General features: G+C 64.5%; 1 protein-coding gene across 1 annotated transcript; it reads right to left on the minus strand.

Annotated features, from left to right (window-relative positions):
• Window positions 1-1,890: 1,890 nt before the first annotated feature.
• On the minus strand, window positions 1,891-21,303 carry B4GALNT4 (beta-1,4-N-acetyl-galactosaminyltransferase 4). The gene is made up of 20 exons (XM_065065693.1): window positions 20,991-21,303; window positions 14,344-14,456; window positions 13,458-13,559; window positions 12,822-12,917; window positions 12,175-12,265; window positions 11,740-11,840; window positions 11,356-11,423; window positions 10,849-10,927; window positions 9,818-9,884; window positions 8,347-8,478; window positions 7,924-8,033; window positions 7,535-7,635; window positions 7,135-7,217; window positions 5,365-6,583; window positions 4,925-5,232; window positions 4,307-4,460; window positions 3,900-3,972; window positions 3,665-3,818; window positions 3,214-3,340; window positions 1,891-2,769 (listed from the first exon to the last, which is right to left on the minus strand). Exons 1-20 carry the CDS (start codon window positions 21,139-21,141, stop codon window positions 2,655-2,657), a joined length of 3,444 nt encoding a protein of 1,147 aa, XP_064921765.1. The 5' UTR covers window positions 21,142-21,303; the 3' UTR covers window positions 1,891-2,654.
• Between the last annotated feature and the right edge of the window lie 527 nt (window positions 21,304-21,830).

A 21,830-nucleotide genomic window follows, 5' to 3' on the forward strand; every position in this document is an offset into this window, starting at 1 on the left:
GCACGGCTAGGGTGCCGTGGGGGGCCTGGGGGTCCTGCTGCCCCGCCCCGGGCAGCGCAGACGCGTCTCAGCCACCTCCGTGATGCTCAAAAACCCCATCGGTCCCACCACCCCCACGGCCACAGTCCAACACGTCCCTCCCACTGCATCCTCTGAGCCCCCTGGCACCCATGGGTGCAGCACGGAGGGTCTGGGGCTGCGGAAAGGAGCCAGCGGAGGGGAGGCAGAGCTGGGGGGGCAGAGCTGGGGGGGCAGGGATTTTGGAGCACGGGGGCTGCCCCGGGGGTTCGCAGGGAGCGTGTTTGGGTGCGTGGGACGGAGCAGGAGCCCTTTGAAGCCAGATAAGCTGAGAGGGAGCGTTTGGAACGGGCCAAACCAGTTTGGGGGCCGTTGCTTCCACCAGCACTGCAGCCCGGGCCCCACAGCACACCCAGGGCTGGGGGGGCTGCCGGGAGTGGACCCCACAGGATGTGACCCCCCAGCAGAGCCCAGCGCAGGGCAGGAGGCTGCCCAGGACCTGCTGCTCTGAACGAGGGGACCTGCCTGCACCCCCTGCCACTTGGGGCTCCAACACCCAGCCCGAAGAGGGTCCTTGTGGTCCCTGCATGGTCCCTGTGGTCCGCACACAGTCCCCATGTGGTCCAACAACCACAACTCAGCCGCTGCCAAAGAAACAAAACCCTCTGGCATTTTGCTGCCAGTGCTGCCCCAAGAGCCACCATCAGCCACCTCCAAATTGTCCCCGGGGTTTTGCAAGAAAGCCCACCTGCCCAGGCTGGAGCAGCGTCCCCGTTGGAGACAGCACCGGTGGCAGCAGCTCCAGCAGTCCTGGCAGCAGCAGTTCTGGCTGCGGCCGAGCCCGGTGCCCACACCGATGCCAGCGGCTGTGCCAGCTCACCCGGCTGGAAGCTGCCGGACGCGCGGTGCCTGAGGAGCGGCGGCTGCTGGGGTCCCAGCGCTGGGCCTGGGGACCACAGGGCCACCCGCCCTGCCCGGCTCAGCCGCTCCCAGCACCAGCACAGCCCTCGCCCACAACAAAGCCATTCCAAAGTGATGGAAATAACAGGCAGCTGGGTGAGGAGAGGAAAACCATGCTGCCTGCCCTAAACTGTCCCCTCCCGGCAAATCCCGCGGCCAGAAGTACCAAATTTGGGGTAAAAAAAATCCCCTGGAGCTGCAGATTATGGCTGTTCTCTGGTGACAAGCAGGCTGTTGAGCCTAGCAGCTCCATCTGCACCCTGCCAGCTCCTCCCGCACCCCGCCAGCTCCATCCGCACCCCGCCAGCTCCTCCCGCACCCCACCAGCTCCTCCTGCACCCCACCAGCTCCTCCCGCACCCCAGCACCCAGGGGATGCTCAGACCGAGCCTGGCCAGTGCAGACGGGGATAAAAAACTCAAGAGGAATCCCCGGGGCTGCTTCAGCTCCCTGCGCAGGGCAGCAAGGACAAGGTGGTGGCAGCCTGGGGGGTCACAGGGACAAGGTGACAGCTCACGGCTCCCTGGCCCCAGGGGGTGTCAGGACGATGCCCCCGCAGCGCGTGGGGCGCAGGCAGCTGCAGCACAGCCAGCTGTGGGGCGGAGGCTCAGCATCGCCTGCAAGCCCAGACCTGCATCTGCGCGTCAAACATCTGCTGCCTGCTCCTCACCGCACGGAGCGGCGAAGGGGCCCTTGTGACACCCAGGAGAGCGGGTCCTCGTCCCGACCCGTCCTCCTCCTCGGTCCCACGGGGCTCTGACCTTCCCACCCCGCTCACGGGGAGCAGCAACCACGTCCCGCCAGCCCGCACGGCCACCCGGCACCCAGGGACAGAGGCCGACCCGGCTCGTCACGCCTGTGCTGCTGGGGACCGCGTCCCTGCCACGGCACGAGGTGATGGAGGGGGAGCGAATCCCAGCCAAGACATCGATTTTATTTTTTAAGAATAAAAAAAAATCCCCAAACAGACAAAACTTCCTGAAAACAGCTTCCTACTTCATAATTTCACAGAAATTAGCTTGGAAACATCGTTTGCTCTCCCCTGCTCCCGTACCGGCTCCGGGCTCTGCCCTTTCCCAGCCCACCCCAGTTTCCCTGGGCACAGGCAATGCCAGCCCGTCCCGCCATGGGGCCCACGGGGTCACAGCAGCGTGTCACCATGTCCCCGCGGGGTCACAGCAGCGTGTCCCCACGTCCCCGAGGGGCAGGGCAGAGCTGAACCCCTGCTCCCATTCACAGGGGCTGCCTGGGACGGGGCAGGAGGGTTTGGGCAGCCCCAGGGGCTCACACCTCCAAAAATGGGGCTCAGCTCCCGGCCTGGCACGGGGACAGGGTGTGTTTTGGGGGATGACCCAACAGAAGGGCTGCAGAGCCAGCAGAATGCAGGCACCCCCAGCCCTGGGACCACCACGGAGGCCTTATCCTCCGACCGCAGGATGCCCCTTGCCCTGCTGCTAATGAGTTAATAAATTCATTTCTGACTAAGAAATTAGACCCTTAAGAAAAAAATCACCACCCACTTTCACCCTCCCCACTCCCCCCTCCCCAAAATGACCGCGGTTTGCGTACGGGCGCCCTCCGTGCCAGCACCGAGCGTGGCGGCGGAGGCTGGGGACAACCGAGGACCGCGGTGACCTGGCTCCGGGCGCGGGGCAGTCAGTGGCCGGGCTCGGGGTGCTAGTCCTTGGGGGGCTTCTTGCTGCGGGCGTTCCACATGCCGCGCTTGGAGTGGTAGTAATGGTAGAAGTTCCTGAGACGCAAGCGCTCCACCTCCAGCCCGCTCTGCAGGACCCTGCGGCCAGATGGGGACATGCTCAGGGGGACACGCTCGGGGGCAGATGTGGGCCTCCTAATGTCCCCCCTCCTAAAGGGGCTTTGCCCCTTCGCCGCCCCAGCCATAAGCCAGCTGGAGGGAGGGGACAATGGCTGTCCCAGGGGATGTTCCCAAATCCACAGGGCCTGCTTGGGGGGTTGGTGGTGCCAGGACCCCCAGTCTCACCCATCCAGGAGCTCCCAGTCCTCCCAGTCTCACCCATCCAGGAGCTCCCAGTCCTCCCAGTCCCACCCATCCGGGAGCTCCCAGTCCTCCTATCCAGGAGCTCCCAGTCCTCTCATCCAGGAGCTCCCAGTCCTCCCATCCAGGAGCTCCCAGTCCTCCCATCCAGGAGCTCCCAGTCCTCCCATCCAGGAGCTCCCAGTCCTCTCATCCAGGAGCTCCCAGTCCTCCCAGCCTCACCTGTCCAGGAGCTCCCAGTCCTCCCCGCCCCAGCGGTCCCGGAACTCCTCCGTGTTCATCCCTCCCACACGGTCAAAGTCCGACTTGTAGATGCCGAAGAGGCCAAAGCCATTCACCTCCCAGTAGCCTGGGGCAAAGAGCGATGAGGTGAGGGGTGCAGGGGGACCCCAAGTCCCCAGGGTGTCCCCTCTGCCACAGGGGAGCCACAGGAACGCCCCGTCCCCACCCCAGTCCCATCATAGCTCCATGGGGGTGCACCAGGTGACAGCCCAGTTTTGGGGACATCGCACCCACCGCGCCTCAATCGCTTTTGGGCTCAAATCCCACCTAAGAGCAAACCCGACCCACCCTCATCTTCCTCCCTGCAGAGCTGTGAACCAAACCACAGCCCCCTGGGGCAAGTGGGGACATTTCCAGCGGGACGGGCGTCGCGGCGAGGGGACGGGCTCACCGTTGGGCTCCCTCGGGGAGCTGCCGCAGCCCAGGCGCATGACGATGGGCGCGTAGGCCAGCCGTCCCTCCACGCAGTGCTTGCGGATGCTGTCCAGGATGTTGGCGGGGAAGTGGATGTGCAGGTCGCAGAGGAACACAATGCTGTGCCCGTCCTGCGCGAGGGGACAGACACCGGCGGAGGGTCAGGGGGACGGGAGAGCCGCCGCGGCCAGGGCCGGGTCCTGTCCGCTCACCTCCACCGTGTCCACGCCAGCCTGCAGCCCAGCCGAGCGCTCGAAGTTCCCCGTGCGCCGCAGGTACTGGTACCTGGGGAGGGGACAGGGTGGTCGGTGCTGGTGACTGAGAGGGACACAGCCAAGGGGACAGGGACACCAGCGAGGACAGGAGACGTCCTCGGGAAGGGGTCAGGTGCCTACAGCTCCTGCCAAGGAGGTTTCTGCATCCCCGGCTCCTCCGTGTAGGAAACACATTTAAATCCCCAAAAAGAGGAGGAGAGGCATGGTGAGGTAGAGCTCACAGTGGGTTGTGCGAGCACCACAAGGATGGCACATCCCGCCATGAGGATGGCACATCCTGCCATGAGGAGCCCTGCAGACCCCCAGCGGGAGCAGGGTGAGACCAGAGCTCATGGAGGGGTTACCGGGGCAGCCTGGCATCCCGTAGGGCCTTCTCAACGTCCATGTCGTCGCTGTCAAAGTCCACCAGGATGACGTTGAAGTTGGCATCCTTGGTGGCCCCGTACAGGTGGGCCATGTCGGAGATGAACTGCTGGACCCAGCGGGCCTGGTTCTTCACTGCCGGACACAGCCAGAAACGTCCCTCAGGTCACCGCGGGGTCCCAGAGCAGCCCCGTCCCCACCCAAACTAACATGACTCTGAGGAGGGAGAACCTCAGCATCTCAGACCATCACAGAATCGTTTTGGTTGGAAGAGACCCTCAAGGTCATTGAGTCCAACCGTTAACACCACCAAGGCCACCTATACAGCATGCCCCTGAGAACCTCATCTCCACATAAAACCCCTCCAGGGATGGTGACTCCACCACTGCCCTGGGCAGCCTTTTCCAGTGCTTCACAACGCTCTGCAGGAAGAAATTTCTCCTAATATCCAACCTAAACCTCCCCTGGCACAACTTGAGGCCATTTCCTCACGTCCTTATGAGAAGAGAGAACCTCACGCCCCAGGCCAGCCCAGGATCACCCTCCTCCCGCCGGAGGATGCAGAGGGAGCAGCAGGGACACGTCCTGCCGTCACCTACCGGGCACCACGAAGTGCACCATGACGTCCTGCCGCCAGCTGAGCCGCAGGGGCCGGCACAGGACGGGTTTGCCGTAGGGGACGCTCCAGGTGCCAGGGGGTTGCTCGGTGGCCCCCGGGGCAGGCCCCTCGGCATTGGCCTCGGCGCTGTTGTCCCGCTGGCCCTGGTGCAGGAGGACGTAGACGTACTCGGAGAGCCGCACCGTGCGCTGGCCCCGCTCCGCCAGCTCCAGCTCCAGCAAGTACCGGTTCCCCCGTGCCGTGTCCCGGCGCTTCTCCACGTTGACGATCCGCAGGAGGGTGTAGATGCTGCGGGGCAAGGAGAAGCACTTGGAAGCACCTTCACTGCAAGCGCTGCTCCCCACCATCCAGCTCACCCAGCCCCAAGGAGCCCAGCAGGCGAAGAAACGTCCCCCCAACCTCCCACCCGTGTCCCCCTACCCGCCGTTCTTCTCATTGAGCTTCTCCATGTACTGGGCCACCACGTCCACCACCTCGCTCTCGCTCAGCTGCAGGTTGCCCGAGACGTTGCAGCGCAGGTCGTTCCAGTCAGAGCGCAGGAGCTCGAAGTCCACCGAGCTGACGCTGAACGTCCTCTGCCAGTTGATGGAGTCCTCCAGCCAGCCTGGCTGCAGCTCCCCAGCCTCGTAGCTGTAGTCTGACACCTCCTCCTCCTCCCCTTCCTCCGGGCCCTTTCCCTCCTCCTGCTGGGACGCGGTTGTTTCCGACATCTTCAGAAAGGACGTCACCCGCGTCCCCTCCGAGCGGGTGGCCTCAGACGAGTTGTAATCGGCAGTGGCCGCTGTCTTGCCCAGGGCAGGCGTCGTGTCCTCGCGAGTCTCCTGGCTGAAGAGCCCCTCGGTGCCCAGGGCCAGGAGGCCGGGCAGCCCCCGCCGCTCCATCGCCAGCCGGGACAGACGCTCCCACCTCCTGCTGCCGTGGCGCCGGGCAGGGTCCCTGTCCCTGGAGATGGTGCTGAGAAGCCAGGGGCTGTGGCGGCCAGGGGGGGCCCGGAGCTTGCTGGGGGCCACAGGGTGTTTCTGGGGGGCCCTGGAGCGGAGATGGACCTTCCTCAGAGCCTTGGGGTAGAGGAAGATGCCGGGGAAGGCTGGTTCCTGGGCCGGGGCTTTGCGCTTCCCTGGCTGCAGCCTGGTTATGTAAACCTTTTCCGGGGCTTTCTGGGGCTTTTTGTCCTCCCTGGGTGCTGCAGCCTTGCTGGGACCCGGCGCTTTGGCTTTGCCACCAAAGATGGGAGCAGAGAGGTGGGGCTGGATGCTCAGCGCCCCGGCACGCTTGGGAGATGCCAGCAGCCCCAGTTCATCCTCCTCGCCCTTGATGGGATCCTGTGGTAACCAGCTGAGCACCCGCCCACGGAGCTGCTGGGGCGCGGGGTCCGTGTCCCCCGCGGGGACAGGGATGGTCACCGGGCTGGCGCTGGCCAGGCTCCATGCCCCCGCCTGCCCGGGTGTGCTGTCCTCGGCCCGGCCCTGCCGCTGCCCAAAGCTGTCATAGTCCAGGTCATCCCTGTCAGCCCTGGTGACCAGCGGCGCCTCCTTCCCCTTGGGTACCGGCCCAAAGCTCTTCTTGGCATGGGGAGCTGGGTCTGTGGGCTCCGGGCTGTCCACCCCTTCCTCCTCCTCATCCTCATCCTCCAGGAAATCTGGGGAGTAAGGGCAGAGATAAACACCATAGAATCACAGAACTGTTTATGTTGGAAAAGCCCCTCCAGATCATGGAGTCCAACCATAACCCACCCTGTCCCTGTCCCATGTCCTGAGAACCTCATGTCCGTCTGTCCACCCCTCCAGGGCTGGTGACTCCAGCACTGCCCTGGGCAGCCTGTTCTAATGCCCCACAGCCCTTTGGGGAAGAAATTGTTCCCTAGATCCAACCTCAACCTCTCCTTGAGGCCGTTTCCCCTTGTCCTGTCACCCCAAGGGTCCCGGCCGGCACAGCCCTGCAGTGGCTGGCCCGGAACAAGGACACCGAACTGGTCTCCAGCAAGAGATGAACCTGCCGGAGGCTTCGGGGCTGAGCCAGCGGGATGTGCGACGGCAGAGTGCATGGGGCTGCTGGGAGACAAGCACTGCGCAGCCCCCCGAGCCCCGGACGGCTGGGGACACCCCGGAGCCGTGTCCCCGAGCGGGGGCTGTGGGCGGGATGCCACGCTCAGCCCTGCCGGCTGCCGGGAGAGAGTGGTGGGTGACTCACTGTCTGCGCCCAGGAACAGGAATGCGCGCTGGCGCGGATCCTCCTCCTCCTCATCCATCTTCATGTACTTGTAAAAACCAAACCTGGGAGACAGCGAGGAAAGATGAGGTCCCGCAGATAAGGGAGGGGCCCGCACGGCGCGACGTGCCCGCACACACGCCAGCCCGCCCGCGCCAGGGAGGAACAGCTGCCCGGGCACAGCTGGATGCCCGGAGCTGGGAGCACTGCCAGGGCTCAGGCTGCTGCGTGCCCAGGAACGGGCCTGGAGCCAGCCCGGGGTGGCCCTGCCGCGGGGACCGAGCTTGGGCACACACAGCTGAGGACGCAGCATCCCAGCACCACCTTTGCAGCTCCCTGTGGACACTGCCCCCCTCCCACCACACAGCACCCCCACACTCACTTCTCCAGGTAGAGGGGGGACTCCCGGTAGAAGCACTTGTTCTCCGTCTCCATGTGTGTGAGGCGCGTGAAGTCATTGGGGTACACGAAGGAGAGGTAGACCTGCGGACAGGGGCAGGCTCGCTGCGGGGACACCAGGAGCCATGGACCCGCGGCCACCAGGGTGGCCCCTCAACGCCGAGGTGACCCCCAGCGCCTCAAACACCCCACTGTGCGTTAACCCCAGCCCTTTCGGGCCAAGCTGGGGAAGCTCAGCCTGATCCTCCACCCAGGGACACTTTCCTCTGGATTTTAAGCAGAGGGGAGCAGCCATGCCCTGGGGCGGGGGCAGAGTGCTCCATCTCCCACTGTCACCCGCGGGAGCGTGACCCTGTCCCAGCTGACACTCACGAACTGCAGGCCCTGGTAGCGGGCGATGGGGAAATCCTTCACCACGTAGCTGGGGCTGTAGGCGCAGGGCACCAGCACGTTCTCCACGCGGGACGGCTCGATCGCGGGGGCTGGCGAGAGGCGGCGGTGGCTCAGCCCAGCCTGTCCCCTGCCACAGCCCAGCCTGTCCCCTGCCACAGCCCAGCCTGTCCCCTGCCACCCCCACAGCCTGTCCCCTGCCACCCCCACAGCCCGGCCCACCTCACCCTTTGTGCCCAAACCGTCCCAGCCTGTCCCCTGCAGTCCCCAGCAGAGGTGTCCGCCACCCCAGAGCTGGGTAGAAGGCAGGAGGGATGCTCGGGGTGCCTGTGACAGCCAGGTCATGCCTTCTTCCCTCCCAGATTTCCGCCCGGGCCGCGCAGGGACACGGCCCCAGCCCCTTACTGAGGAAGAAGGTGTCCCTGGGGTCGGGTCTCAGCATGTCGGCCCCGTGCGCGTCCCAGAGGCGGCCGCCGCTGTGGCTGGCCGGGCTCTGCGGGATGTGCTCCACATGGTTCATCTTCAGGGACGCCTCGTCTGCGTGGGGACGGGACAGAGCTGAGCCCCAGGGGCACACGTTGTCCCAGAGCGTCCCCTGAGGTGGCACCTCCAACCCCACCGTCCCTCCTGGAGGGGCTCAGGATCGGGGGTTCCTCCTGCCACTGGGGGACAGGGCAGCCAATGTGTTTGCACAATGGCAGACCCCCTGGCTAATCAGCCTAATGATTACTGCCATCAGCTAATGAGCACCAAGATTTCAAGGGTACAGCTGTCCTCAGCATCGCTCATCTCGCCCAGGGACAGGGGCTGGGGGTTTTACCTCCCAAGGATACGGGAACTGAGCCGCCAACGCTCTCCCCGTGGAGGTGCAGGTGAACACAGGTGAGCTGGGCTTGGCGGCTGCTCAGGGACGAGGGTGGCACATCGGCCTTGGCCACCAACCACCCCCCAGGCCCTCCTGAGGGAGGTCACCCTGCTCCGGTCACTGTGGCCACACTCAGAGCCGCCTGTCCCAGCGCCCACGGGTGCTCCTGCCCAGGGGCCACACAGGAGCCCCTTTCCCAGCCTTGTGTTCTCTGTCTGCAGCAGGGAAAGGCTCTCCAGATGTCCCCAAAGCCGGGTTGCACCCCGGGAACGGGAAGGGAAGGGAAGGGAAGGGAAGGGAAGGGAAGGGAAGGGAAGGGAAGGGAAGGGAAGGGAAGGGAAGGGAAGGGAAGGGAAGGGAAGATGCTCATGCGCTGCTGGTGCGCCCCTGCCACGGGGATGGGGTCCCCATGAGGGAAGTGGCTTCGCCCCGGGATGCTGCTGTGCAAGTGGGAAAGAGAACTGGAAAGAGCTTCTCCAGCGCTGACAGAGTGTGGCTAGAATTTATCTGCATGTCATCCATCTCACGGGCAGCTGCATCAACCAGCAATCCTCCTCCAGACCTCTTCTCCCATCGATCCCGCCTGCTGCCCGGCCCCTCCTGCTGTATCGACACCTTCCCGGGTGTGTTTGATGGCCGGTCCCCCGGCGCAGCGAGCGCGGGGGCAGGACCCATCTATCAAGTCCTTAGGTGCTGCCAGGGCCAGGGCAGGAAACAGAAGATCTATAGATTTAATTAAACCCTGCGCCATCCATCCCCGCTCACACGACAGCTCCTCATAACTCAGGGCCGGGCTGAGGGGCCAGGGATGAGGCTGGAGCACCAGGAGAGCTGTTTCTGTCACATGTCACCTCCGCATCCTGTTTTCAGAGGGTCACAGCACAGCCCCAGCATCACCCCCCCATCGCAGCCCCTGACACCCCACGGCAGCTCTGGGGACTCAGGGGTGTGGATTTTCCCCTGGGATCTGACTTCCCGGGATCTCGCTGCAGTGCCACGCGTGGCCCTTACCCGTGTACAGGGAGATGTAGGAGGAGTCGATCACTTCAAACTTCAAGCTGGGGAGGAAAACTCGCCACTGGAGAAAAATAAAAGGGGATGGAGGGTGAGTGTGAGGGGCAGAGGCTTGGGATGCAGCTGCACCCCAGCCCTTCAGCATCCCCGGCTCCAGAAAGGCGCCCGCGCTGATCCCAGCCCCGCACGGAGGGACAGGGAGCAGACAGACCCTGCGTGACACACGGTGACAGCAGACAGGGCCAGTTCGCATTGGCCTGGGGGGTCTCACAGCTCCCACACCCATTTAACCACCTGCATTTTACACGCAGGTCTGGAGCCTTTGTCCTGACAAGGCATCAACACCCGCAGGCGCAGATGCACCAGGGTCCTGCTTTGTTGTTGTTTCTTTCTGCACATCTGAAAGGTTTCCCCCCTCCAGCAAAAATACATCTCCCCCATGTATTTGTTTTTCACAAAACGCAGATCTTATCGGGAGATGGGAGATGGGCTAGAGCAGGGCGAGGTGGGCGAGGAGGAGGAGGGAGGGTGCTGGCAGCCCCTGAGCTCTGCTGGCACCAGGGTGGCTCCAGTGATTAATGAGCGCTTGGGAGAGAGGAAACCTTTGCTAAGGAGCCAACACCTTCCCCTCCCAGAGACAGCCCAGCTCCAGAGCAGGGGGGTCCCATCTGAAACCAAGGGCGTCCCTGAGGGATAAGGAGAAAGGGACCCCCTCCATCATCCCGGCGTCCCTCCCACTCCGACACGGGGACACGAGCCAGCCAGGTGTCTGGGGAGCCCCGCTCTGCTCTGACACCTCCGGGTACTCCTGGCCCCAGGAACGGGCACCTCCGGGCAGGAGCCCCCAGGGGACATGTCCCCCTGTCCCCTCCACCTGCTGCTCTGCAGGGGCCGGGAGGACAGAGGAGGGAGGGGACACGTAAAGAGGGGACACGTAAAGCGTTTTAACGTGCGTCAGGAAGAGCCCTGGCACCGGCTCCTGCCAGGACAAGCCTTGGACGGAGCCCACGCTGGGGACATTCACTCACACCAACTTCCACGTGGTCCGAGCCTCGGTCGTCCTGTTTGTGGAGCAGCTCGAAGTAGTAACGTCTGGAGGCCATGAGGCTGCGGGGAGGGAAGGGGCCGGTTAGAAACCACCACTGGACCACGCCACGGAGCTCCTGCCAGGGGAACATCTCGGGAAACCCTCTCTGTCCTGCTCACACATGGCTAAACCTTCCTGGGGCGGCGTGATGGGGGTCTGATCCCCCACCGCTGCTGAGGAGCTTCGGGAGATCAGGGGGAACCCTGTCCCCACCTCGTCAGCTCAGAGGTGGCTGCGCCCCAGCACCCCCAGCCCTGGGGACACGGGTGGTCCCACTGCTGCCCAGCCCAGAGCCCCTTTGGGCAGGGAGGGTGGCCCTGGTGTCCCCCAGGGAAGAGGGAACGGGGCTGCATGGGGCCAGCAGTTCCATCTCCCCCATCCCTGAGACGGGCCATGGGGAACCAGCAGCTCCATGTCCCCCGTCTCCCCCCATCCAGGACGCACTCACCGCAGGGGCTTGGACACCTGGGAGCTGAATTTGGTGAACTCCCCCGGCGCCGTCCACTCAGTGCCCAGCTGGGGAGGGAAGAGGGACTTGTGAGAGCACCGGGGACACCCGGGGCCAAGCGAACCAGGGGCAAAGTCACGTAGGGACACTGCACATTGCCTCTGAGAGCTGCTGCAGCAGAGAGACTTGTACAAAGGAGAATTTGTGGTAGCTGAAGAGCAGCCTTGGGTTTGGGACATGGTTAACTGGGCGCTGGGGGCCCCCAGGAGGCACTCGGATGGGTATCGGCACACCAGGAGAGCGGCACTGAGGGGGGACGCTCGCAGTGCGAGCCAAGCACCGCTGGCTGGGGACAGGCGGGGGGATGAGGACGACGGCGCACACCTTGCCCACGAACGCAGCCAGCCGCGCGTTGCACGGGCTCTCGTCCGAGCTGAGCCAGAACTCGGAATTGTCATCCGATGCCACAGAAAACTGGAAATCCCCTGCGGAGCAAAGGAGAAGGTGACCAGGGAGAGATCCTGCAGCGCCGGGAACGTGGGCCCAGCCGGTGCCTCGTGTGGGACGGGAATCGTGGACAGAGAGACAGGGGTGATGGGGCCACCCGGACCCCAAATGTGGCTCCGTCCTGATGGGATCAAGGCTTCGCCTCCCTTCGAAGCAACCAGGGAAGAGGGTCTTTGCTCCGGGAAGCCCCTCCTAGTGGGAGCCAGGGCTTGGGGACTGTCCCCAAGAGCCATTGTGTCCTCGTGTGGCCCCAGAAGGGGGAAGGAGGCAGCTTCCCCACGCTGCTGCAGGAGAAGGGGCTCCAGCACTCACCATCCTTGAAGGGGTGAATGTAGCCAAAGATCCTGAGCCCATAGTTCTTCCACTTGGGTGACACAGCCAGCTTCTTCACCGTGGTGCGGGTCTGCAGGGGACACGGGGACACGAAGAGTTCATGCCCAGGCTCACGAGCACCAGTGTCACCATCCCACCTCCTCCCGGTCACCCTGGGGTCCCCAGCACCAGAGGGAACAGGGAGGTCCCATCGCCACTCACCGCTCCCTCCAACACCGCTCTGCTGGGAGTTACCTGCCAGGGACTGAGCCCAGAGCCAGCAGGGACCCACAGCGACCCACAGCAAGCCATGGGGACCCACAGCACCCCTCAGCGACCCACAGCATGCCATGGGGACCCACAGCAAGACACGGGGACCCACAGCAAGCCATGGGGACCCACAGCACCCCTCAGGGACACCCAGCAAGCCATGGGGACCCACAGCACCCCTCAGGGACCCACAGCAAGCCATGGGGACCCACAGCACCCCTCAGGGACACCCAGCACCCCTCAGGGACACCCAGCACCCTGCAGGCACCCGTGGGGACCCACGGCACCCCTCAGGGACCTACAGCACCCCCTGGGGACGCACAGTGACCCACAGCACCCCACAGGGACCCACAGCACCCTGCCTGGCTGGCACTCACATGTGGGAAGAGTGGGAAGTGCAGGTTCTTGCGCAGGTGCCGGACGGCCCCCCCACACCAGTCCTCGAACACGTGCAGGTTGGCCTTCCCCTTGTACTGCGGGACGGGATGGGGCCAGGGGGTCCTCGCGCGTGTCCCCCCAGGGACAGCACCAGGGCAGGCGGATCCGCGGGTGTCCCACCCCCCGGACGTCACCCGGCCCTGGCTCTCCTGCAGTGACACCGCAGAGGGCCCGAGCTACCAGCCCTGTGCCAGCCCCAGGGTGACAATGCCAGCCCCGGGACACAGCCCTCCTGCTGCTGCGCACGTGGACAAGAGAGGCTGTCTGTGTACAGCACCAAAACCCGACCCTGTCCTTCACCCATCCCACCAGCGCCAGGATGGACCATCTGGAGGGGACATGCGGCCAGATGTCCCCCTGTCCCCTCACAGGCTCAGGAGGGGCTGACACCCTGACACGACCCCCAGGAGCTCATCCTCATGCAACCGGGACCAGGCAGAGCCCTGGGACAGTGACACAGAGCACGAGGGGGACGCTGGAGGCAGCTCTGGAGCTGCAGGGACACGGGGCACCCACCGACAGGTGGGTGACTGCTCGGAGGACCCCTCCTGCACCGTCTCCCCGTCACCACCCACCTGCTGGCTCCAGGGCAGGGGCTGCCGGGTCAGGTTGAGGGGGCGCGGGGGGGGCCGGTCGGGGCCTCGGGCAAACCAGCCATCCAGGTCCTGCCCCTCGCTCTGCGGGAACAGGGGGCACAGGGGTTGGGTCGGCCCCACGCCCCCACAGGGATCCCCAGATCCCAACGTCTCATGTCGGACACCAAGCACTGCTGAACCGAGGGGAACAGCGAGGGAAACAGGGACGGGCAGGCAGGAAAGCCTTGGCAAGGCGGCCTGGGGAGCAGCTTCCAGATGTTCCAGCTAAACTCACTTCCCTTCCCCTGCTGAGGGGAGAAACTTCTCCAGAACAGTGAGTTTTCTGTTCATCCAAAATGCTCAGTGCTCTGCCAGGCGGCTGGAAATGGAATATTTTGGGCTCTGTCCCCAAAAGAGCAGGAGCGATCGCTACATCCGCTCGTGGGGGGAGGCAGCGGGATGCTGCTCTGCTCCCCAAGGGACAACACCGGTGTCCGTGGGTAAAGGGACAACACCACCGGCGTCCGTGGGTAAAGGGACAACACCACCGGCGTCCGTGGGTAAAGGGACAACACCACCGGTGTCTGTGGGTAAAGGGACAACACCACCGGCGTCCGTGGGTAAAGGGACAACACCACCGGCGTCCGTGGGTAAAGGGACAACACCACCGGCGTCCGTGGGTAAAGGGACAACACCACCGGTGTCCGTGGGTAAAGGGACAACACCACCGGTGTCCGTGGGACATTGGGGAGTTTTTGATCCACCTCAGGGTCACTGAGCAGAACCAGAGCTTGTGCCCCCTCCACCCCCAGAGCTGCTGTGGTGGCTGTGAGCTGGGCAGGGGACCGGGACCAGTGACCCCGGGTCCCTCCCTGTCCCCCGTTACCATGGGCTCATCCTCGCGGCTCTCGCTGGAGTCCTCGGCCCTGCCGCGCCGTGCCGCTGCCTGCGCCGCCGGCCGCCTGCCGGGACTCGTCACCTCCCCGGGCCGCTCGCCATCTGCGGGGAGCAGGACGGGATGACACCCAGACACCGCCCGTGTCCCCATCCCAGTGCTGCTCCTCTCTGGGACACCCCTCACCCGGCATGGGGACATGCAGGTGCTGCCCCAGCCAATGCTCCCGGCAGAGAGGGACAGGGGAACAAACCCGCAGACATATTGTCCCCAAACCCCCGAGCCCCACACCAACGGCACCACCGCAGGCCTGGCTAACAGCCCCGCACACAACTTCATTACCACATGCTGTGTTAATTACTCCCAACCCCAGCACCCCCTGCAGCTCCCACCATCTCCTCCCGCTCTTGAGGGACAGCTCACTTGAAAACACACTTCCTTCCCAGCACTAAAATAACCAGCATCCCCACAGGAACGGTGCACACTTAGAAAAGGTACTCGTTTTTTGGGGAGGGCACATCCCCTTTCCCTGCCACAGCAGCTGGGTCTCTTATGCTTTGGACGGACACCCCGGAATCGGGGTCAGACGGAGCCACCGCCACACGCCTCCCGTGCCATCAGCATTCAGCGGCCACAACCAGCGGCACCTGGGACATGGCAGCACAGACCCCGCGTCCCCAGCGCGGGGACAGGAAACTCAGCTCTGAAGCCCCTTCTGTTGCTCCGGCCCTTCTGCAGCCCGGCAGCCCCGGCTGCTCCTGGCAGCTTTGGTTCCCCCTGCACTCCTCCCCGGCTTCGCCTGCAACCCTCCATGCCGCATCCCTCCATCCCTCCACCCCGCATCCCTCCACCCCGCATCCCTCCATCCCTCCACCCCGCATCCCTCCATCCCTCCATTCCTCCACCCCGCATCCCTCCACCCCGCATCCCTCCATCCCTCCACCCCGCATCCCTCCATCCCTCCACCCCGCATCCCTCCATCCCTCCATCCCTCCACCCCACATCCCTCCATCCCGCATCTCTCCACCCCGCATCCCTGCATCCCTCCACCCCGCATCCCTGCATCCCTCCATCCCACATCCCTCCACCCCGCATCCCTCCATCCCTCCATCCATCCACCCCGCATCCCTGCATCCCTCCATCCCGCATCCCTCCATTCCTCCACCCCGCATCCCCACAGCAGGTGACGGGAGCCCTGCAGGGAGGAGCAGGATGGGACCCAGCACCCTCCCTTTGCCTCCTCCTCTCCCTGTCCCCCGTCACTGCCGGATGCTCCTGCCAGCACAGCCGTGCAGATAAAGCCGATCCCGGCTGTACTGAGGCTGCAGATGCTGCTGCTCCAGCAGAGCGCTGGGGACAGCGTTATTCCCCCCGCAACGATCTGTGCGTCAGTCGGGGCCATGAGGAGGAGCCTGTGCTCCCTGCTTGGGTTGCTCATCCCTGGAGACATCCCAGGCCAGGCTGGATGGGGCTCTGAGCAACCTGAGCTAGTGAAGGTGTCCCTGCTCATGGCAGGGGGGACTGGGAAGGTCCCTTCAACTCAAACCATCTGTGATTCTGTTTCACATCTCAGTGAAACGCCATGGCTACTCTGACAGACTCAGTTCATGTGTCCCCACAAAACCCTGTCGTGGGGAGACAAGCGCTCGCTCCGAGCGGCATCCCCATGCCAGGAGGAGCCAAAGCGCCAGCAAAGACCTGGAAAAGCCTTCCAGGCTTCTCTGCCAACGTTCATCCCCCTGCAATTTAAACACTGGCTGGGAAAGTCAAGGGCAGCCTGAGCCAAGCACCCAGACACTCATTAGCCTGTGTGGGAATGGGAAATAAGCACCCCTTGGTGGGGGGACAAAAGGCCAGCACCTCAAACCCACCAGCGTCGCTTTGCTGCCCCAAACGCTTGAGCCCCTTTGTCTGAGCCTCCTCCTGCAAGAGAGGAGCAGTCAGGGGTGTGAGAGGAGGAGGGAGCGAGCAGTGTGGGGAGAGGGGGATTCGGGCTTTTCCCAGTGTGGTTTCCTCCTCCGCGTCCTCTGGGCCGGTCTGTGAGCCGTGCCCAGCCCGGGATGCACGGCCAGCACCACCGTGCTCCAATTCTGCTCATTTGCCTCTTGTGCTTTTTCAAGGAGCAGCGAGAGCGGCAGAAAGGCGGGTGGTGGGGCCGAGGGGATGGGGGGAGGTCTGGAGGACACAAGGGACGTGCTGGCCCGGGGACAGCATCATTCGAGGATGCTCGGCAGGGATGCGCTGAGAGCTCTTCCCACCACCGATGCTTCTGGAGCCGTGCAGGGGGTCAGGAGATGCTCCCGCCATCACACAGACCCACTGTGGGTCACCGCAGCCCCTGGACAATGAGCTGCGGGTGTCCTCAGGATGGGAACACGGGACAGGGACCGAGCACCAACCCACTGCCTGGCGCAGGGTGACGAGCTCCCCTTGTCCCGATCACACAACCCCCCAGTGCCGCCCCCTCCACGAGCACAGAGAGCCTTTCAGCGGCTCCTCCTGCCTCCTCCGCCCTCCTCTTCCTCTCCCGCCCGCTGCCTCACCCGAACACAGCCCCTTTCTTTGGCTGCTTCGGAGCCGGGGCTGCTCTGCAGCTCACTGGAGCCCTTCCAAACCTCCGGCAGGCAGAGATGCCCCTCGCTCACGCTGCGTCTCCCAGTCGCTGCTAACGAGCCCCCTCCGCAGCCGCTCGCCGGGACCTCGCTCTGCGCTCCCCTGCCCCGTCCCAGACCTGCCACCCAGGGACAGCCCAGACACAGCGCCCCCGAAGTGCTCTGCACATGGCACTGCGCGCTCCCGCCGGGCAGCGGCCGGCTCTTGGCCAGCTCCATCACCCAGCCGTCTGTCTCCATCTCTCATCCGTGTCCCTGGCTGCCACCGCCGCCAAGCCAACCAGCCACCAACACCTCGAGGCGGCTGCTCGTCCCTGCCGTGGTCCCCCGATGTCCCCTCCAGGACGCTCCCAAAGCTGCTCGGCTCCAGCACAGCACGGCCGGGCCGGAGACGCGCCAAGCAGCCGAGGGACCCAACACCCAGGCTTCCCGAGGCCCCTTCCACACAGACCTGCCTTGTCCCCAGTGCAGCAGGGTGACAGGTGACCCCGGCTCGCTGTGGAGCATCGGCAGCTCTGCAGTTAATGGAGACTTCAAAAGAAGCCCCGAGAGGGGGAAAACAGCTCAGGAAATTAATTGACAGCAAATGCTCACATTAAAGGGGATGGAGAGTATTTCTACCGGGTTGTTTTATGTCTTTTTTTAGTGTTTTAAAAGGACTCGAGCTGCCAGGTCTTGGAAGAGCCTCCGCGCTGGGGAGCGATGGGGGACAGATGCTTTGCTCTCTGCTCCTTCTGCCGTCACCAGGGATACATGTGCCAAAACTGTACCCCTGCCCCATGTCCAGGACTCCTGTGGGTTTTCACTCCACTGCCAAGCCCTGCAGCTCCCACCTCCCCTGGCTTCAAGGGGCCTTTTTGGGGACCCCGGATGCCAGGGGACAGGTGGCAGCAGGGCTGGGGACAGGTGCCACCACAAGGTGGTTCAAAGCCAAGTTGTCCCTTTGAGGAGCCACATCTTTGCCTTTGCAGACCCCAAAGCAGCAGCCTCTGCCAGCAGGGACGGAAAAGCAGCTCAGCAGCCCCACAGAGCCGCTGCCCTTCCTCTTCAAAGGGCTCCTCCTCATCCTTGTCCCCACCTGCTCCAGCAGCCCTGACAAAAGGACGAGACCCTCTGTGGGTTGCAGTGTTTCAGCATCCCAGTTAAGAGCAAAGTGGCCATCTCAACCGCTCCGTCCCAAAGGGACGCTTTATCCCCCACAGCTCACGGGAAAAGCGTCACCCCAAATCTGCTCCCTCCTGCTAGACCCGAGGGACGGGTCCGCGGTGGGGGACAGGCAAGGACACGGCTCTGCAGCAGCGACGGGCCGGGCTGAGCGAAGAGCATCCGACCCAACAGAGCTGCAGCCACCGCTGCCGCGGGCCCAGGGCGTTTCCGGGGGCGCTTGGACCCCAGCAGGTCCGGCGCACCAGCGGTTCCTCTCCCAAAGCCCACGGGGTCACACACACACGACCCGGGCAGCGCCGTGCCCGTGGGTACCGAGACGCCCCGCGGGGTTTGCTCCCGCTTTGGCATCCTCCAGCACCCCCGCTGCAAACCCCTCCCGAAATCTGCCTCCCGCCACCAGCAACACCCCCAGTGCCAAAGCACGGCCGCGGTGCGACGGCGCCGGAACAGCACCAGCGCGCCCCTGCTAGAGCCGTTCCAAAGTCACACTGTCAGATTTTCCCCCTTCTTCCTTTTTCTGACTGCTTTTTCCCTCCCCACCTGGCACGCCAGCATTTCCGCCCCATTGACCCGGCGCAGTTTCCAGCCGGGAGAACACCGTAATGGCCTCATTATTTCAGATGAGGAATCTGTGTGTTCAATTAGGCAGAGAAGGGTAATTATCTACTTGTAGAAGATAAGAAAAGGGGGAGTTATTCTATCAGGGATGTAGCAACAGCACGGCTCCCAGCCAAGCCCCCAGATGCTCCAGCTCCACGTGTGACACTGGCTGGGCCAAGGGGACACGGGTGGCCCCAAATAATCCCCTCCACATCTTCACTGAGCCCCCCAACCCCCGCAGACCCCACCGGCACTGCTTGGCTGGTCCTCCCCACCTCACACCCCCCTGAGCTGCCAAAACCTTCATGCCCTACACCTTCTGCCTGCAGAAAGTCCATCTGCTTGGCGACACTGCCTTTAATGAGTAATTAACTTTTTCTTCGTGCGTCCTGTGCCAGCTGACGCAAGCTGGGCAGCATCCTCAGCGGCGGGTTCTGGTCAAAACCAAGAGTCCCCTGGGAACGTTGGACACCTGCAGGAGCTGGACCCTGGTGGTGATGCTGCAGAGCCCCACATCCCCCAGCCACCCCTGTCCCTCTGGGGACAAGTGTCCCCCTGTCCCGAGGGGACCTGGGGCCAGGACACAGCAGAGGCCCCTCCAGCACAGCTCTGCTCAGCCGCAAACCCTTCCCTCTCTCCCCAAATCCTCATAACAAGCTTTTTCTTGAATATGTATTTTTCTTCCTTGGATATGTATATTTTTTTAATTCCAACATTTTTCCAGCTAAAACAGGTCCCTGGCTCCCCCACTCTGCTCTCTGCTGGGACCAGGGTCCATCTACGTGTGACCAGACCCCTCCAGCCTCCCCCAACCCCTCTGCATCACCACACCGCAAAACCAAACCCAACTGTCGGCAGGACCCGAACTCCAGCTTTGCCACAGGCTTGCCCAGGGGTGACGGAAAATCCCCGAGCGAGGAGCAGCATCTCCTCGGAGACTGGTCCTGGACAGCGGCGATGGGCAGGATCCGGCCCGCGAGGTCCAGCTTCCTCGGGAAGAGGCCCATGGAGCAACCCTAAACCCCAGCAGAACTTACCCACCGGGCCATCCTCAGCACCCCGATAACTGCGGGGCACAGGGGCTGCTGGTGGGCAGACTCCTGTAACTGGTGGCTTTTCCATTAAGCATCACCACGCAGCCGGAGGGGAACCAAGCGGCGCAGCCCCACACACCCCCCGCCACGAGATGCAAAACCAGCCTCGCTTCCCACTTCTCCCATTTGCATTGCCCCCATTTCCCTGATTTAACCATCAGGCCCAAAAAAGTGCAGGATCATGCTGCTGCTACAGCCAGAAACTTTGGGATTGCCGGCTGGGAGGCTTCGCCAGCCTCAGGAGCCGCTCTGACCCGCTCAGGAAAGCTGCTGCTTGCCTAAATGAGCACCAATTCTCATTTCTTTCCTGTTTTTTTAGGACAAAAACAGCTAGGCGAGTTCAGTCCAACCAGAAACGTTACAGCTCAAGTTTCACCCAGCAAACGTTTCGGGCAGTTTTGCACCATCCGAGCAGCCCAGCGAGGTCTGCAAGGGTAAAGCTGGCAGCAATTAATCCTAGAGTCATAATTTTGGCTAGAAGGGACTCTCAAGATCATCGAGTCCAGCCGTTACCCTAACAAACCGTGAAGCCCCTAATTAACCATGAAGCAGAACCATAGGGTGATCACCACACCCCCGAGCACCCCGGATCGCTCCCCAGGTCCCAGCCCAGGCTGGCAGATGCAGGATTTGTCTCTGATGGAGAAACACGCGCTGAGAAAGTGTCAGGAAAGGACGGGAGGGCTGGGTTCGCCCCTTCCAAGCAGCGACAGTGGCTATAAATGGCCTTCTTTGTCACCGCAGCCAAGGCGGCGGGCGGAAAAACGAGGACAGAGGCGTTCAAGGGGGGAGAATGGAAAACGCCCGGCTGGTTCGGGGTCCCTCCCGGGGCTCCTCTGTTCACCCCAGTCCCGAAGGTGCATCGCCGGGGCCAGTGCCGAGGTGCCCGCCGCGGGGTCCCGCTGTCCCCAAGCCCGCCCGGGCGATGGCGGCTGAAAGCTGCCGTTGGGACGGGGGTCCCTCCCGGGGGGTCCCTCCCCCGCGGGCGCGGGGTGACGGCGGCGCTGGGGGATGCTCTGGAAGCCCAGAGCGGCGGGGGGCACCCACCACCCTTGTGGGGGGCCAAACTCCACCGAGACCCCGCACCGCGGGGTGATGGGCCGGGAGGGGCCCCCCGGCGCTGCCCCCGGTTGAGGGGGGGGTCGCCCGCCCCCCGCCCGTTTACCTCTGCCGTAGGCGAAGGGAAGGCGCAGGGCGCGGCCCTGGCGCACCAGGCTGATGTGGAGGTAGGTAAACCAGACGGCGAAGGTGAGCAGCACCAGCAGCAGCAGCAGCTTCAGCTGCTTCCGGAGCTTCTTCACCGGGAGCCGCGGCATCCTGCCGCCCGCATCGCCCCCGCCGCCGGCCTAGCCCCGGCCCATGGGGCCCCCCGCCCAGCCCGCTGGTTACGGGCCGGCTGCGAGGGCAGCGGGGCGGCGGCGCGGCTCGGCGCGGTGCCCCCCGGCCGCCCGGTGCATCGCCATGGCCATCGCCGCCGCCCCGGCGCGCCGGACCCGCGGGCGGGGGAATGAATGAACGGGGCTGCGGCGGCCCCGGCCCGCCACGCCCCTCGGCCCGAGCGACGGCACTATCGGCCAATCACGAAGCGCTCCGCGCGGGCCCACCGCCAATGGGTGCCCCGCGGGGGAGGAGCCCGCAGAGGCGCCGCGCGTCTCCACGCCAACGGGCCGGCATCCCCGCCAGGCGCCGCGGGCGAGGCCATGCGGGGCGCGGGGGGGGTGGCGGTGTCGCCGTCCCCGTCCTTGTCCCAGTCCCTGCGCGGCGGGAGGGCAGGGCGGCGGCGGGGCGACAGGGGAAGGGCTCTCTCCGTGCCGCGGGGCCCGGCGGGACGGGTGACGGTCCCTCAGCGCGGCCCCACCCGATCTTGACCCCCGCGGCGGGAATGGTACGATCCCGCGCGGCCGCCGCACGGGCTGCGGGCCCAGTCCGGTGCACCGGGATCCCACGGTGCGAGGATCCCTGATCCCGCCTGGCTGCGTGCAGAGATCCCCCTGATCCCTCCTCG

Source organism: Columba livia, chromosome 5 (assembly GCF_036013475.1).
Source record: "Columba livia isolate bColLiv1 breed racing homer chromosome 5, bColLiv1.pat.W.v2, whole genome shotgun sequence".
Classification (NCBI taxonomy): domain Eukaryota; kingdom Metazoa; phylum Chordata; class Aves; order Columbiformes; family Columbidae; genus Columba; species Columba livia.